This window comes from Leucoraja erinacea, chromosome 11, assembly GCF_028641065.1.
Source record: "Leucoraja erinacea ecotype New England chromosome 11, Leri_hhj_1, whole genome shotgun sequence".
Lineage (NCBI taxonomy): Eukaryota > Metazoa > Chordata > Chondrichthyes > Rajiformes > Rajidae > Leucoraja > Leucoraja erinaceus.
The window spans coordinates 23,748,866-23,766,104 of record NC_073387.1 but is presented as its reverse complement, the minus strand read 5'-3'; the positions used below and the strand labels follow the sequence as shown (position 1 = coordinate 23,766,104).

The 17,239-nt window shown below is 47.5% G+C and overlaps 1 protein-coding gene across 1 annotated transcript; it reads left to right on the top strand.

The window, feature by feature from the left end:
* The first annotated feature begins 1,943 nt into the window (after window positions 1-1,943).
* Window positions 1,944-15,645, top strand: ltc4s (leukotriene C4 synthase). The gene is made up of 5 exons (XM_055642842.1): window positions 1,944-2,148; window positions 10,059-10,158; window positions 11,272-11,342; window positions 13,081-13,162; window positions 13,716-15,645. The coding sequence occupies exons 1-5, from the start codon at window positions 2,091-2,093 to the stop codon at window positions 13,852-13,854; spliced, it is 450 nt and encodes a 149-aa protein (XP_055498817.1). The 5' UTR covers window positions 1,944-2,090; the 3' UTR covers window positions 13,855-15,645.
* The last annotated feature ends 1,594 nt before the right edge of the window (window positions 15,646-17,239 follow it).

Here is a 17,239-nt window from a genome sequence, read left to right as displayed (position 1 = left end):
GTTGAGAACATTAGAACAAATATTTCCCCCCCCATCAGTGACTTAGCTGTCTCATTGGTCTGTTCTTCTAAATTAGACTGTTTCCAACTTGTTACTCTATCCTCCCTTGTAAAGCTTGCCTCCACTATGAAACCTGCAACCTGCCCCCTCAACGTTGTCCCCACTGCCCTTCTGAAGGATGTCATTGCAATATCCGGTCCCTGCATCCTCTCTATCATCAACAGTTCTCTGGCCACTGGCGCTGTTCCAACCTGTTTCAAGCACGCGGTGGTCCAGCCCCTCCTGAAAAAACCTAACCTAGACCCCACCTTGTCTAGTAACTACAGACCTATTTCCAAACTGCCTTTCCTCTCAAAGGTCCTCCAAAAGTTAACTAAATCAACTAATGTCTTACCTACAACAAAATACCATCCTGGAAAGTTTCCAATCAGGTTTCAGGGCCCACCACAGTACAGAGTCTGCCTTGTTGAAGGTACACAACGACCTCCTTCTTGTCATCGACTCCGGCGACTGTACAATCCTGCTCCTTCTCGACCTCAGCGCAGCGTTTGATACAGTGGACCACACCATCCTAATTGACTGTCTCCGGTACGGGGTTGTACCGTCCAACCATTTTCCCCAGAGGGACAGCACGGTGGTGAAGGGTAGAGTCACTGCCTCACCATAGACGCGCTGGTTCAATCCTGACTACAGGTGCTGTCTGTATGGAGGTTATGCGTTCTCTCTGCGTTCTTTCTCCCACATTTCAAAGACGTGCAGGTTTGAAGGTTAATTGGCTTTGGTGAAAATCTGTAAATTGTCCCTCGTGTGTAGGATAGTGCTAGTGTACGGGTATCACTGGTTGGCACGGACACGGTGGGCCGAGGGACCAGTTTCCTGTTTCCTGTTTCTCGGCTGTATCTCTAAAGTCACTTCCAAAGTCAGCTCTGTAACAAAGGACCCTCTGGTTTACGGGCTGTTCCCAGAGGCACATTCAGAGCCGGACATCAAGTGACATCAGCTTGGTTAAAGGCACTCTTTGGTCTGCCTGAAATTTATTGGCCTCCCAGCCCTGAGTTACAGAGAGAGGTTGGGCAGGCCAGTTTATTTATTCCTTGGAGCGCAGGAGCATAAGGGGTGATCTTATAGAGGTGTACAATATCATGGTTGGTCACGGTAGCACAGCGGTAGAGTTGCTGCCTTACAGCAGAATGCAGTGCCTGAGACCCGGGTTCGATCCCGATGACGGGCGCTGTCTGTATGGAGTTTGCACGTTCTCCCCGTGATCTGCGTGGGTTTTATCCGAGATCTTCGGTTTCCTCCCACACTCCAAAGACGTCCAGGTTAATTGGCTTGATAAAAATGTAAAATTGTCCAAGTTGGCGATATGCAGAGTACTGTCCTGCCGACTACAACATTCAGAAGGTTCATGAGGGTGATAGCCTCTTACCCAGTGTAGGGGAATCAAGAACCAGAGGACGCAGCTTTAAGGTGAGAGGGGAAAGATTTAATAGGAACAGCTTTTTCCACACAGGGTGGTGGGTATATGGAAGGAGCTGCCAGAGGAGATAGTAGAGGCAGGTACAATAACATTTAAAAGACATTTGAGGCAGGTACATGGATGGGAAACGTTCAGAGAGATATGAGCCAAACACTGGCATGTGGGGCTAATGTAGATGGGGCATCTTGGTCAGCATGGGCAAGTTGGGTTGAAGAGCCTGTCTCCCTACTGTAGGGCTGTGTAATTCTCGGACTCTGGGTTCCTAAGGAGTGTATCAGAATACAGGGGGTTCCGGGGAGTGTGTGTGTTTACAGGGGGTCCCAGGGTGTGTGTCGGTATTTATAAGGGCGGGGGTCCCAAATTTGGATCTATCTCCCGCTGGGTCTATTAAGTCCCTTCAGAAGTTTCAGTTTTGTGTCCAAAGATCCTATAGCAAGCGGTTGTGTCTGTGTGGGAGGATCTATCCATATTTGTAGGTCTCTCTCTCTCTCTCTCTCTCTCGCCACCGTGCTCAGCGTGTGGGCAAATACTGTGGTCTCTCACTCTCCAGCTAACTACAGAAGCGTCTGGAACCCTGAGCTCCGCCGCTCCCCTTGAATCGCCGATCACAATGTTAGACCATTGCTGCTTCCTGGCGCTGGTAACGGTTCTGGGAGTTTTGGAACAAGGTAAGATTTCCCGGGACGAGGCTGGCTCAATGCGATCTCCCTCTGTTGCAGGCAGGGCAGCGCTTTCAGTCACCATGTAGGGATTGCAACTGTGCAGCCCAACTCCCGAGCTAACTCCACAAACCCCGTGGCTAGGTTAGTAACACCATTCCTTCTGGGTTATTTACAATTCGGTAAATGATATATAATCCCTCACCGCCCTCTGTAAAGTTAGAACTGCGAGCCTTAATTTCCCAAGTGTATTCTTTATCAAAAATTCCTTTCCTTCTAAAGCCAAGTTTTCTGGTCTCTCGCCCTATTGAGGGCGGGGGAGTGTTCACTGAGCGAGAGAGGGGTCACTGAGGGAGAGAGGGGCCAGTCTAGCTGGAGAGTGCGTGCGAGTGATACACGTTTGGTGAAGCGTGGCAAGCGTTCAGCATTGCTTAGAGCACAAAGTGCTGGAGTAACTCAGCGGGTCGGGCAGCATCTACATGGATAGGCGTCTTTTCGCCCTTCACGTTCTCCAGAGATGCTGCCTGACATGCTGAGTTACGCCAGCACTTTCTTTTGTAAACCGGCACCTTAAAAAAAAAAGATCGGAGAATACGATGCATGAATACAAATGTCAAACTCAAGTGCACTAGGATGAACAAAAGGGGAAGATGCAGAGTGCAGGATATAGTTCTCAACGTTGTAGGCGCATCAGCTCCAGAGATAAAGTCCAATGTCCGCAATGGGGTAGAGGTGAATCGGACAGTACCCTAGCTTGTGGAAGGACCAGTCAGAAGCCTGATAACAGAGGGGGAATAAGCTGTTTCTGAGTGGTGGTGCGAGCTTTCAAGCTTCTGTACCCTCTGCTGGACGGGAGCGGGGAGAAGGAGGAATAGAAACATAGAAAATAGGTGCAGGAGGAGGCCATTCGGCCCTTCTAGCCAGCACCGCCATTCATTGTGATCGTCCCCTATCAATAACCCGTGCCTGCCTTCTCCCCATATCCATTGACTCCACTAGCCCCTAGAGCTCTATCTAACTCTCTCTTAAATCCATCCTGTGATTTGGCCTCCACTGCCCTCTGTGGCAGGGAATTCCACAAATTCACAACTCTCTAGGTGAAATAGTTTTTCCTCACCTCAGTCATAAATTACCTCCCCTTTATTCTATGACTGTGGTCCCTGGTTCTGTACTCGCCCAACATTGGAAACATTTTTCCTGCAAGACAGGGGTGGGACAGGGACAAGTCTGTGATTATGTTGGCTGCTTTCCCAAGACAGCATGAAGTGTAGATGAAGTCGATGGTGGGGAGTATGGTCTGTGTTATGGACTGTCCCGACATCCCATCTACCTCATTGGAGACCCTCAGACTATCTTTGATCTGTCTTTACTGGACTTTATCTGGCACTAAACCTTATTCCCACTATCTTGCATCTGTACATTGTAGACGGCTTGATTGTAATCACGTTATGCCTTACCGCTGGTACACAAAATTGCTGGAGAAACTCAGCGGGTGCAGCAGCATCTATGGAGCGAAGGAAATAGGCGACGTTTCGGGCCGAAACCCTTCTTCAGACTGATGGGGGGTGGGGGGGAGAAGGAAGGAAAAGGGAGGAGGAGGAGGAGGAGCCCGAGGGTTAACGAAGGGGGGGAGACAGCAAGGGCTAGCAAAATTGGGAGAATTCAACGTTCATGCCATCAGGAAGCAAGCTGCCCAGGCGGAATACGAGGTGCTGTTCCTCCAATTTCCGGTGTTGCTCACTCTGGCAATGGAGGAGACCCAGGACAGAGAGGTCGGAATGAGAATGGGAGGGGGAGTTGAAGTGCTGAGCCACCGGGAGTTCAGGTAGGTTATTGCGGACTGAGCGGAGGTCTCCCCGATGTAAATCAGCTGACATCTAGAGCAGCGGATGCAGTAGATGAGGTTGGAGGAGATACAGGTGAACCTTTGTCACACCTGGAACGATTGCTTGGGTCCTTGAACGGAGTCGAGGGGGGAGGTAAAGGGACAAGTGTTGCATCTCTTGCGGTTGCAACAGAAAGTGCCCGGGGAGGTGGTGGTACGGGAGGGAAGGGAAGAATTGACAAGGGAGTTGCGGAGGGAGCGGTCTTTGCGGAAGGCAGACATAGGGGGAGATGGGAAGATGTGGCGAGTGGTGGGGTCACGTTGGAGTTGGCGGAAATGGCGGAGGATTATGTGTTGCATTTGCCGGCTGGTGGGGTGAAAGGTGAGGACTAGGGGGACTCTGCCCTTGTTGCGAGTGCGGGGATGGGGAGAGAGAGCCGTGTTGCGGGGTATGGATGAGACCCTGGTCAAGGTATGCCTTACTCAAGGTATGCCTTACCGCTGACTGGTTAGCACACAACAAAAAAGCTTTGCGCTGTACCTCGGTACATGTGACAATAAACTAAATTGAACTAATCTGAACGTTATTCCCTTTATCCTATTCCTGTACACCGTGGACGGCTCAGTAGTAATAATGTATTGTCTTTCTGCTGACTGGATAGCACTGGATAAAACAAAAATGCTTTTCACTGTACCTCAGTACACGTCACACTAAACTAAACCGGCTGAAGATGGGTCTCAACCTGAAATGTTTCATATTCCTTTTCTCCAGAGATGCTACCTGACCCGCTGAATTACTCCAGCACAAATTTGGTGTCGAAATGAAACTAAATCTGGTCCTGCTGCTGTCCTGTTTTATGATACGAGTTAACATACTCTGCGTTTGTTTTTCCAAGCATCTGGCCAGAAAGAGAATAACCATTGCCCAACCTTGTACTGCTGGGCTTCCTTGTTCATCTGAATGTTTTGCAATGCAAAACTAGAAGCTTGCAGCAGATTTCACTTCCACTCTCCCTTCTGCCAAAGCACAGTTCCTGTACTGCAATGTTTATTTTAGAGATACATTCATTGGGCCCCCGCATATTAACACTATCGCACGCACACACACAAGGAACAATTTTTACATTTACCAAGCCAATTAACCTACAAACCTGTACATCTTTGGAGTGTGGGAGGAAACCGAAGATCTTGGAGAAAACCCAAGCAGGTCACGGACAACACCCGTAGTCGGGATCAAACCCGGGTCTCCGGTGCTACATTCGCTGTAATGCCCCTGTCCCACTTAGGAAACCTGAACGGAAATCTCTGGAGACTTTGCTCCCCACCCAAGGTTTCCGTGCGGTTCCCGGATGTTTTTGTCAGTCTCCCTACCTGCTTCCACTACCTGCAACCACCTGCAACTTCCGGGCCGCACGGAAACCTTGGGTGGGGCGCAAAGTCTCCAGAGGTTTCCGTTCAGGTTTCCTAAGTGGGACAGGGGCATTAGGCAGCAACTCCACTGCTGCACCACCGTGCCGCTCTATAAGTGCAGAACGTTCCTTTGCACTCCTGATCTGTGCTGTGTGAACACCATACAGGGCCTGTCCCACGGGCATGCGACTGCATGCAGCAAGCACGACCTAACGTGGTCGCTTGAGCCGTACGGCCTCGCGGGGCCGGTCCCACTTCGATCGCCAGAGCCGTATGGAGTGCGGAGCTGGTCCCGACATCGCGCGGGGCTCCGAAAAACTGATCGTGTTCAAAAATTCTGCACGGCAACGGCCCGCCGGCCCGCAGCCGCCTCGACACCGTACGTCATGCGAACTTCCCGCGGACTTCGCTCGCACTTCATGTCACTCACTCGACCTCCGCGTGGCTCCCGCTTCTGGTTTGGTCGGGCTTGCTGCATGCAGGCGCATGCTGGTGGGACCGGCCCTTTAGGTCGCGCTTGAATAGAATAGAATAGTTTCTTTATTGTCATTGTAACATGGGCCATGTACAACGAAATTTAAAATGTCAGCCAGTCAGTGCAGCATTCAAACATTTCTAAAGCTAACGAAACATCCACGGTAAAATAATAAAGATAAGCAAATAAATAAAAATCACAGACAAAGCACGCATACACACCCAACCCTCCATCCTTCTGTCGATTTCACCGTTACCACAGTCCCTTAGTCTGTATCGCCCCTGCGTTCCTTGGCGGCCACATTTAGTGCTTTTATAGCAGTGGGGTAAAAACTGTTTTGTAGTCTATTTGTCCGCATAGAGTCGCATGCTCGTGGGACAGACCCTTAAGTATGGCATTAATTAACTGATTTGCAAATAAAATAGTATCACTGTGTATCTGTGCATGTGATAATAGAGAGCCATTGAACCATTGACCATAGAATACAATGCAATGGTACACAAAAATGCTGAAGAAGGGATTCGGCCCGAAACGTCACCTATTTCCTTCGCTCCATAGATGCTGCTGCACCCGCTGAGTTTCTCCAGCATTTTTGTGTACCTTCCATTTTCCAGCATCTGCAGTTCCTTCTTGAATACAATGCAATGATGCTTTATTGTCACATGTACCTTGGTAAAGTAAAATCCTTTGTTTTGTATATTACAGATCAGCACAATTATTGACAAGTATAAAAGTGCAATAAATGTAGTGTAGTATAGGTCCACCACCGATTTCCCACCACCCTTGGTTCCAAAGCCTTTCTGGATTATCCATTTCACAGACCAACAGCGGTCAGGGCCTCCGAGAGGAGCCCAACGGAACCGGCATGGTCCGCCCAGTACGCTGGGTGGGTGGGTTCATGATACCGGCCGGGCCGGAGTTCCAGAGCCCCGGCTGCTGGAGGCAAATTCGACCCGGCGATCAGTTGCGGAAATCCCAATGAGGTCGAGGTCGAGGTCGGCCGCCTGCCTCACCCGGACAACTCATCGGGTATTTTTTAAGTGGAATTTGACAGATTCTTGATTAGTAAGGGTGTCAATGTATACGGGGAGAAGACAGGAGAATGGGGTTGAGAGGGAAAGATAGATCAGCCATGATTGAATGGCGGAGCAGACTCAATGGGCCGAATGGCCTAATTCTGCTCCTATGACTCATGAACATGATATTGGTGACCACTTGAAGTCATACAGCACGGAAATAGCCCAACTCGTCCATGCCGACCAAGATGCCCCATCTACACTAGTCCCACCCTCCCACATTTGGTCCATACCCCTCCAAACCTTTTCTTTCAATGGGTTCGATCCTGACTACGGATGCTGTCTGTACAGAGTTTGCGCATTCTCCCTGTGACCGCATGGGTTTCTTTGGCTTCCTCCCACACGCCAAAGATGCAGATTTATAGCTTAATTGGCTCCTATACATTGTAAATTGTCCTTAGTGAGTAGGATAGTGCTAGTGTACGGGTGATCAGTGGTCGGCATGGGCTAGATGGGCCGAAGGGCCTGTTTACACACTTTATCTCTAAAATTTAAACTAAAGTCACCATGTGTCCCCGGGTTCCTATTAAATCTTTCCCCTCTCACCTTAAACCAATGTCCCCTGGTTCTTGATTTCCCTGCCCTGGGTAAAGTCAGCACATTTACCCTATCTATTTCCCTCATGATCTTACACATCTCTATAAGATCACCCCTCAGCCTCCTGCACTCCAAGAAAGAAAGTCCTACCCTGCCTCTCCCTGTAGATCAGGCCCTCGACTTCTGGCAACAGCTTCATAAATCTATTCTGCACTCTTTCCAGTTTATCAACATGCTTGCTGTAGAACAAAAGAATGAAAGATATGCAAAAAAGTGATGATGATCAGGGAAAGGTGGAGTCTTTGTTGGCTGAGGGGAAGGTGATAACGAGTTGTGCAAACAGTGGTACACAATAATAATAATAATAATAATAATAATATATTTTATTGTCATTGCACATAAGTGCAGCGAGATTTGGTCTGCAGCTTCCTTCCATCCAATGTCATAACTTAAATTTAACTAATAAAATTTAGATTTAGATACCCCGAGAACATGGTTTGTAAAAGAACAGTAAAATAGTGAAAACAGTTCAAACAGACTAAAGTGCAAATGTGTCTGTGCGACGTGACCATCCGAGGGAGACAGTCCAGGGGGGGGGGGGGGGGGGGGGGGGGATGGGGGGCACTCAGCAGGGCCGGTTCAGAGCCACTATAGCTCTGGGAATGTGTTTCTGAGTCTGGAGGTTCGGGCGTAGAAGGTCTTGTAACGTTTGCCGGAGGGAAGTAGTTCGAACAGTCCATTGCAAGGATGTGAGGAGTCTTTATGAATGCTGACGGCCTTCCTGAGGCACCGTGTGTGGTAGATGCCCTCCAAGGCTGGTAGCTGTGTCCCAATGATCCTCTGCGCCAGGAGGACAATGAAACTAGTACAACGACCAGGGTGGGGTAAGGATGGGGACAGAGAGGGGGTGCAAGGATTTGAAGTTAAATGCAATGAACATGTTGCAAGAGAAGTCAATATTCATATTGCGGGGGGGGGGGGGGGGGGGGAAGTTTTGAGCTACAAGTAGCCTGCAGCAGCTGGACGGACCGGCGGTGGAAGGAAATCGCGCTGGGCCGGGCCGACTTCATCCATCCAGTGCCGCCAGGACACTGGGCTTTAACATGAGGCAATAAGAAACGGCAGATTTCCCTGGGCCAAGATCAGACTTTTCAGAGACTTGGAAGTTGCAAGATGGAGTCGGAAGGTGGCAACTGTGTAGAAACAAGGAACTGCAGATGCTGGTTTACCAAAGAAAGACTCTCTGCGTGCTGTACCTAAAGACGATCTATTGACTGGATAGTGTGCAAGACAAGCCTTTCACTATATCTCTGTACACGTGACAGTAAAGAGAGTGAACCAAGCCAGATGTTGCCATGTCAGCTGTTCTCAAGGCCGCAATGTTATCAGAGACACCACCTGCAGTCCACGGTGAATCCATTGCTTATTTGGTATCAGTGAGGTGGCACTGTGCCGCAACAGTGGAGTTGCTACCTCTCAGCATCAGAGACCCGAGTTCAATCCTGTCCTCGGGTGCTGTCTGTGTATGTGTGGAGTTTGGACCTTCTCCCTGTGACCTCGTGGAGTTTCTTCAGGAGCTCCGGTTTCCTCCCACATCCCACAGTTGTGTGAATCTGTAGGCCCTCTGTAAATTGTCCCTAGTGTGTAGGGAGTGGATGAGAAAGTGGAATAGCAGAACTAGTGTGTGGGGTGATTGATGGTCGGTGTGGACTCGGTGGGCTGGAGAGCCTGTTTCCACGCTGTGTCTCTAAACTAAACTAAACTAAGAATTGCTGCTTCTGTCTCTTATCATATCACTGCCTCTGTGCCAATACTGGCTCCATGTTGGAATGTAACTAATCAGACGAAGAAACTCGATACACTCCCTGAGGACTGTGATCTGGCACTGTTTCTGTGCAAGTTTCCTTTCACAAGCAAGCTGATATTAATTACACTGCCCATTGTGGACAGTTTTGCCTTTTCTTACAAAAGCAAGTATCACCAGTGTGAGAGCGCGGAGCCAACATTTACCAGAGGGACAAAGAACTGCAGCTGCTGGTTTACCAAAACGAAAGGCACAAAGTGCTGGAGTAACTCAGTGGATGGGGCAGCATCTCTGGAGAACACGGATAGAAAATGTTTCAGATCGAGACCTGGCTTCAGCAGTCTAGTCACAGGCAGGACTGATGTACCAGGAAAAATAAATTGGAGATCAAATTAAAAAATGTTGTGTTTGGCTCAACGTTTAGTTTAGAGATACAGCACGTAAACAGGCCCTTCAGACCACCGAGTCTGCGCCGACCAGCGATCACCCTGTACACTAGCACTATCCCACAGGCTAGGGATAATTTACAAAAGCTAATTAACCTACTAACCTGTACGTCTTTGGAGTGCGGGAGGAAACCGGAGCACCCGGAGAAAACCCACGGGGTCCAAAGGAGAACGTGCAAACTCCACACAGAGAGCACCCAAGGTCAGGATCAAACCCGGGTCTCAGGCGCTGTAAGGCAGCAACTCCGCCGCTGCGCCACCGTGCCACTAAATGTTGTATGTCCCATGTTGTATGTACTGTTCTACATTCCGTGTTGTAATTACCGCCTCTTGCTCTGTGTTGCAGCTTATTTCTCACTCCAGGTCATCTACGCGAGGAGGAAGTTCCACATCTCTCCACCCCGAACCAGTGGCAACGAGGACTTCGAGAGGGTTTACCGAGCACAGTAAGTGTACCCAGTGGCCAAGAACCTTTGAAGCGGGAAGCACGGTGGCGCAGCGGCACAGCTGCTGCCTCGCAGTGACAGACACCCGTGTTCAATCCTAACTACGGGTGCGGTCTGTACGGAGTTTGCACGTTCTCCCAGTGACAGAGTGGGTTTTCTCCGGGTGCTCCGGTTTCCTTTAACACTCCAAAGACGTGCAGGTTTGTAAGATAATTGGCTTTGGTGAAATTTGTACATTGTCCCTACTGTATAGGATAGTGCTAGTGAATGAGGATCGCTGGTTGGTGCTTACTCAGTGGGCCGAAGGGCCTGCTTGCGCACTATATCTCCAAACTAATCTAAAAGGACAGATTCTTAAGATAGACACAAAATGCCAACATAACTCAGCAGGTCAGGCAATATCTCTGGAGAAAAAGGCTAGATGTTGTTTTTGGACAGGTTATAGATTAGCAAGGGCCTCGGGGGTTATGGGGAGAAGGCAGGAGAATGGGGTTGAGAGGGAAAGATATATCAGCCATGATTGAATTGCAGAGTAGACGTGATGGGCTGAATGGCCTTATGAACCTGATACTGCCCCGGGTATTTAGTTCAGTTTAGAGACACAGCACACAGAGGGTGGTAGGTATATTGAACGAGTTGCCACAGGAGGTAGTTGAGGCAGGTACGATAATGGCATTTAAAATACATTTTGGACAAACATGGACAGGAAAGGTTTAGAGGGATATGTGCCAAACATGGGCAGGTAGGATTAGCTTTGATAAGGAAGTTTGGTCGGCATGGACAAGTTGGGCCAAATGGCCTGTTTGCATGCTGTTTGACATTATGACCACGTTTATGCAGTTTGCAGGGCCTGTTTCTGTGCTGTGTGATTCTATGACTGTCCAATGTCTAGAGTCAAGAGAGTTAAATTGTTGTATGTATCGACAGTGTAACAATAAAATTCTAACTTGCTGCAGTTTCAACAGCCTCTAAACACAATAACACACAGTGTGGATGGGGCTTCTTGGCCAGCATGGGCGAGTTGGGCCGAAGGGCCTGTTTCTGTGCTGTGTGATTCTATTTGAACATTGGGGGATGTGTTTCACTGATGTGTTGTTTCATTTTCTGCTCCAGAACCAATTGCACTGAGTATTTCCCAATGTTCCTGAGCATTCTGTGGATTGCTGGACTCTTCTGCAGCCAGGGTAAGGAATTAGAAACATAGAAACATAGAAAATAGGTGCAGGAGTAGGCCATTCGGCCCTTCGAGCCTGCACCGCCATTCGATATGATCATGGCTGATCATCCAACTCAGTATCCCGTACCTGCCTTCTCTCCATACCCCCTGATCCCTTTAGCCACAAGGGCCGCATCTAACTCCCTCTTAAATATAGCCAATGAACTGGCCTCAACCTCCTTCTGTGGCAGAGAATTCCAGAGATTCACCACTCTCTGTGTGAAAAATGTTTTTCTCATCTCGGTCCTAAAAGATTTCCCCCTTATCCTTAAACTGTGACCCCTTGTTCTGGACTTCCCCAACATCGGGAACAATCTTCCTGCATCTAGCCTGTCCAACCCCTTAAGAATTTTGTAAGTTTCTATAAGATCCCCCCTCAATCTTCTAAATTCTAACGAGTACAAGCCGAGTCTATCCAGTCTTTCTTCATATGAAAGTCCTGACATCCCAGGAATCAGTCTGGTGAACCTTCTTTGCACTCCCTCTATGGCAAGAATGTCCTTCCTCAGATTAGGAGACCAAAACTGTACGCAATACTCCAGGTGTGGTCTCACCAAGACCCTGTACAACTGCAGTAGAACCTCCCTGCTCCTATACTCAAATTATTTTCCTATGAATGCTAACATATCATTCGCTTTCTTCACTGCCTGCTGCACCTGCATGCCTACTTTCAATGACTGGTGTACCATGACACCCAGGTCTCGTTGCATCTCCCCTTTTCCTAATCGGCCACCGTGTGTGCTTTAAGTTTGTATACTAATCTATTATTTGGGACCTTGTCGAAAGCCTTCTGAAAGTCCAGATATAACACATCCACGTTCTCCCTTATCCACTCTACTAGTTACATCCTTGAAAAATTCTAAAAGATTTGTCAGACATGATTTACATTTCATAAATCCATGCTGACTTTGTCCAATGATTTCACCACTTTCCAAATGTGCTGCTATCCCCTTTAATAACTGACTCTAGCAGTTTCCCCACTACCGATGTTAGACTAACTGGTCTGTAATTCCCCGTTTTCTCTCTCCCTCCCTTTTTAAAAATTGGGGTTACATTAGCCACCCTCCAATCCTCAGGAACTACTCCAGAATCTAGAGTTTTGAAAAATTATCACTAATGCACTAATACATTGGTGGCGTTTCATTATTTGTTGCACGCATGCACTCTCACTCACTCACTCACTCACTCACTCACTCACTCACACTCACACACTCACTCACTCACTCACTCACTCACTCACTCACTCACTCACTCACACACTCACTCACTCACACACTCACTCACTCACACACTCACTCACACACTCTCAATCAGACACGCTTTCACACACACACACTTTCACACACACACACACATATACACACACACACACAAACACACACACACACACACACACACACACACACACACACACGCCCACACACACACACACACACGCTCACACACACACTCACACACACACACACACACACACACACACACACACACACACACACACACACACACACACACACACACACACACACACACACACACACACACACACACACTCACTCGTATGATTATGATACTGTGCCTAAGCCTATGTAGTTTGAAGCTTATTTGGAGGTTGTAGTATGATGGTTGCGGGGAAGAGGCTGGGCAGATATTATTGTGTCACTCGGTGTGTATGTGGACACTAACCCTCTGGTTTCCTTTCTCCACAGCGATGGCGGTATGTGTTGGAATCCTGTACCTGTACAGCAGGTACAAATATTTCAAAGGCTATGCTGAATCAGCCCAGAACAGGTAAATAAAAACAGAGCGACTCCCTCGATACAACACTGTCTTGTCAATGGCCAACGTTGCATGGATTCCAGTCGAATCTAACATGGAGTCATACAGCGTGGAAACAGGCCGTTCGGCCCAACTAACCCGCGCTGACCAACATGTCCCATTTACGCTAGTCTCACCTGCCCGCATTTGGCCCATATCCCTCTAAACCTATCCTAGCCATGCACCTGTCCAAATGTCTTTTAAATGTTGTCGTTGAGTACCTGCCTCAACTACCTCCTCTGACAGCTCGTTTCATACACCCACCACCCTCTGTGTGAAAACGTTACCCCTCAAGTGCCTGTTAAATCTTTCGCTGCTCGCCATAAACCTATGTCCACTGTTCTCTATGTAAACCTATGTCCTCTCGATTCCCCTATGCTGGATAAAAGACTGCATTTACCCAATCTATTCCAGATCTGGTGTTTTGCTCAGGATTCCAGCATCTTCAGTCTCCCGTTTGCAGTGTTAGTTTGCGGGTCGGTCGTGCCCCGGTTTTGACGGCATATTCCTCTTCTCGTCGCCCCAGGTTGCCCCCGATGTACTTCAGCGCAAAGATGCTCTGGATTCTGGTGGCCATGGCTTCAGCTGGTGTCCTGAACCAGCTGTCTTCCCAATACTTGGGCTACAATCCTGGAGCAAAGGCAAAGTCTCTCCTGGGTTTCTGAGTAGCATCCGGGCCATCTCTTTGTCAGCTGCTGGTGATCACTTCACGCACCCAGCAATATGGCGATTCCTCTGGAGATTCGTGCTTCTGATTCAGGCTGAAGATGATGAGGCGGCCTCTCCAAATGTTAACGGGACTGACTGATCCAACCTTGGACTTGTGTTGACTCCTCTTTGACCAAGAAACTGTCCAGGCATACAGTGCCCTCCATAATGTTTGGGACAAAGACCCATCATTTATTTATATGCCTCTGTACTCCACACTTTGAGATTTGTAATAGAAAAAAAAATCACATGTGGTTAAAGTGCACATTGTCAGATTTTATTAAAGGCCATTTTTATACATTTTGGTTTCACCGTGTAGAAATTACAGCTGTGTTTATACACAGTCCCTCCATTTCAGGACACCATAATGTTTGGGATACATGGCTTCATAGATGTTTGTAATTGCTCAGGTATGTTTAAATGCCTCATTAATGCAGGTATAAGAGAGCTCTCAGCCCCTAGTCATTTCCTCCAGTCTTTCCATCACCTTTGGAAACTTTTATGGCTGTTTATCAACATGAGGACTAAAGTTGTGCCAATGAAAGTCAAAGAAGCCATTATGAGACTTAGAAACAAGAATAAAACTGTTGGAGACATCAGCCAATCCTTAGGCTTACCAAAATCAACTGTTTGGAACATCATTAAGAAGAAAGAGAGCACTGGTGAGCTTACTAATCGCAAAGGGACTGGCAGGCCAAGTAAGACCTCCACAGCTGATGACAGAAGAATTCTCTCTAACATAAAGAAAAATGCCCCAAACACCCGTCCGACAGATCAGAAACACTCTTCAGGTGTGGATTGGTCAATGATCATTGTCCACAGAAGACTTAATGAACAGAAATACAGAGACTACATTGCAAGATGCAAACCACTGGATGGCGCAAAAATAGGATGTCCGGGTTTTAGTTTGCCAAGAAGTGATTAAAAGAGCAACCACAGTTCTAGTAAAAGGTCTTGTGGACAGATGAGACAAAAATTAACTTATATCAGAGTGATGGCAAGAGCAAGGTATGGAAGAGAGAAGGAACCTCCCAAGATCCAAAGCATACCACCTCATCTGTGAAACATGGTGGTGGGGGTGGTATGGCCTGGGCATGTATGGCTGCTGAAGGTACTGGCTCACTTATCTTCATTGATGATACAACTGCTGATGGTAGTAGCATAATTAATTCTGAAGTGTATAGACATATCCTATCTGCTCAAGTTCAAACAAATGCCTCAAAACACATTGGCCGGCAGTTCATTCTACAGCAAGACAATGATCCCAAACATACTGCTGAAGCTACTAGGGAGTTTTTCAAAGCTAAAAAATTGTAAATTCCTGAGTGGCCAAGGCAATCACCCGGTCTGTACCCAATAGAGCATGCCTTTTATACGATGAAGAGAAAACTGAAGGGGACTAGCCCCAAAACAAGCATAAGCTAAAGATGACTGCAATACAGGCCTGGCAGAACATCACCAGAGAAGACACCCAGCAACTGGTGATGTCCATGAATCGCAGACTTCAAGCAGTCATTGCATGCAAAGGATATGCAACAAAATACTAAACAAGAGTGAGTTAGATGTGGCCCTTGTGGCTAAGGGGATCAGGGGGTATGGAGAGAAGGCAGGTACGGGATACTGAGTTGGATGATCAGCCATGATCATATTGAATGGCGGTGCAGGCTCGAAGGGCTGAATGGCCTACTCCTGCACCTAATTTCTATGTTTCTATGTTTCTATGCAACAAAATACTAAACATGATTATTTTTATTTACTTTACAATGCTGTGTCCAAACATTATGGTGCCCTGAAATGGGGGGGGACTATGTATAAACACTGCTGTCATTTCTACATGGTGAAACCAAAATGTATAAACATTTGTTAAAATCTGACAATGTGCACTTTAACCACATGTGATTTTTTTTCTATTACAAATCTCAAATTGTGTAGTACAGAGGCAAATAAATAAATGATGTGTCTTTGTCCCAAACATTATGGAGGGCACTGTAGATACAAAGTGCAGTAATGACTCCGTGAGCCAGGCAGCATCTCTGGATGTTTCGGGTCGGGACCCTTCTTCAGGCCTATCCATTTTCTCCAGACATGCTGCCTAACCCGTTGTGTTACTCCAGCACTTTGTGTCTTTCTTTGGTGGAAACCAGCATCTGCAGTTCATTTTTTATTACAAACTGCCCTGGTTTGACCAGGCAAACGTGTAGAACGTAGAACAGTACAGCACAGGAACATGTCGCTCAGTCTGTGCCAAACATGATGCCATGACCAACTATTATTTACCTGTGTGTGATTCATGTCATTCCATACTCTGCATATCTATTTATTAAATTTTTAAAAATTATTATATTTTATGCTTATCCAAACTGTTTAACACCACATACATATCTGCCTCCACCACCACCACCCCTCGCAACATGTTCCAAGCACTCACCATTCTCTGTATGAATAAAAACTGCCCTGCACAACTTTAAACTTTGCCCCTCTCACCTTAAAGCTAAGCCCTCTAGTCTTTGATATTTCCGTCCTAAGGAATAAGTTTCTAACTGTCTACCCTATCTTTGCCTCTATATATATAGTTTTATATACCTCTATCGGGTCTCTTCTCAACCTCCGACATTCCAGGGAAACAAACCAAGTCTGTCCAACCTCTCCCTGCTCTGGGGAGTTTGGCTGGCAACTCTGGAGCAGCTTGAAGATGCTGTCCCACTGCGGCAACCTAATCCACGAGTGCTGGCGAGTTTGCCCTTGACTCGTACTCGCAGCATGGTCGACACGAGGTCCTAGGAGGTCTCTGTAACTCTCCTGCATGCTCGAGGATAGTCCCCGAGTACTCGAGACCTCAGTTAGGTTGCGGCGTATTTCTCAACATGTTGAAAAGTGCCCGTGAGTAAAAACATATCGCCATGGAAAAAGTCGATGCTTTTTTTACTCGTAGGTTTAGTCGAAGTAGGTCATAGTAGGTCGGCATGTTAGTCGTATGTAATCGAGGGTAGTCGAAGGTAGCCGTAGATAGTCTTCAACATAGTCGAAGGAGGTCGAAGGATTTCTTCTACATGACACTTTTTCAAACTCTCCTAAACTCTTCTAAACTCGCAGTGGGACAGCCCCTTTCCCCTTGGAACCCCCAACTCTGCATCGCAGATCTCCCCCTGAAGCAAAACACCTCTGTGACCTGCGGGCGAACACTTAAAAAATAACAGATTCATTTTGAAACACTTACCAGATTTTAATTACTTTTTAATTAAAAATGGGGTGGGTGGGAGGGGGACATTTTGTTTCACCTTCAAATTAACGTTGATTTACATTTTAGACTTTAGAGACACAGTACGGAAACAAGCCCTTAGG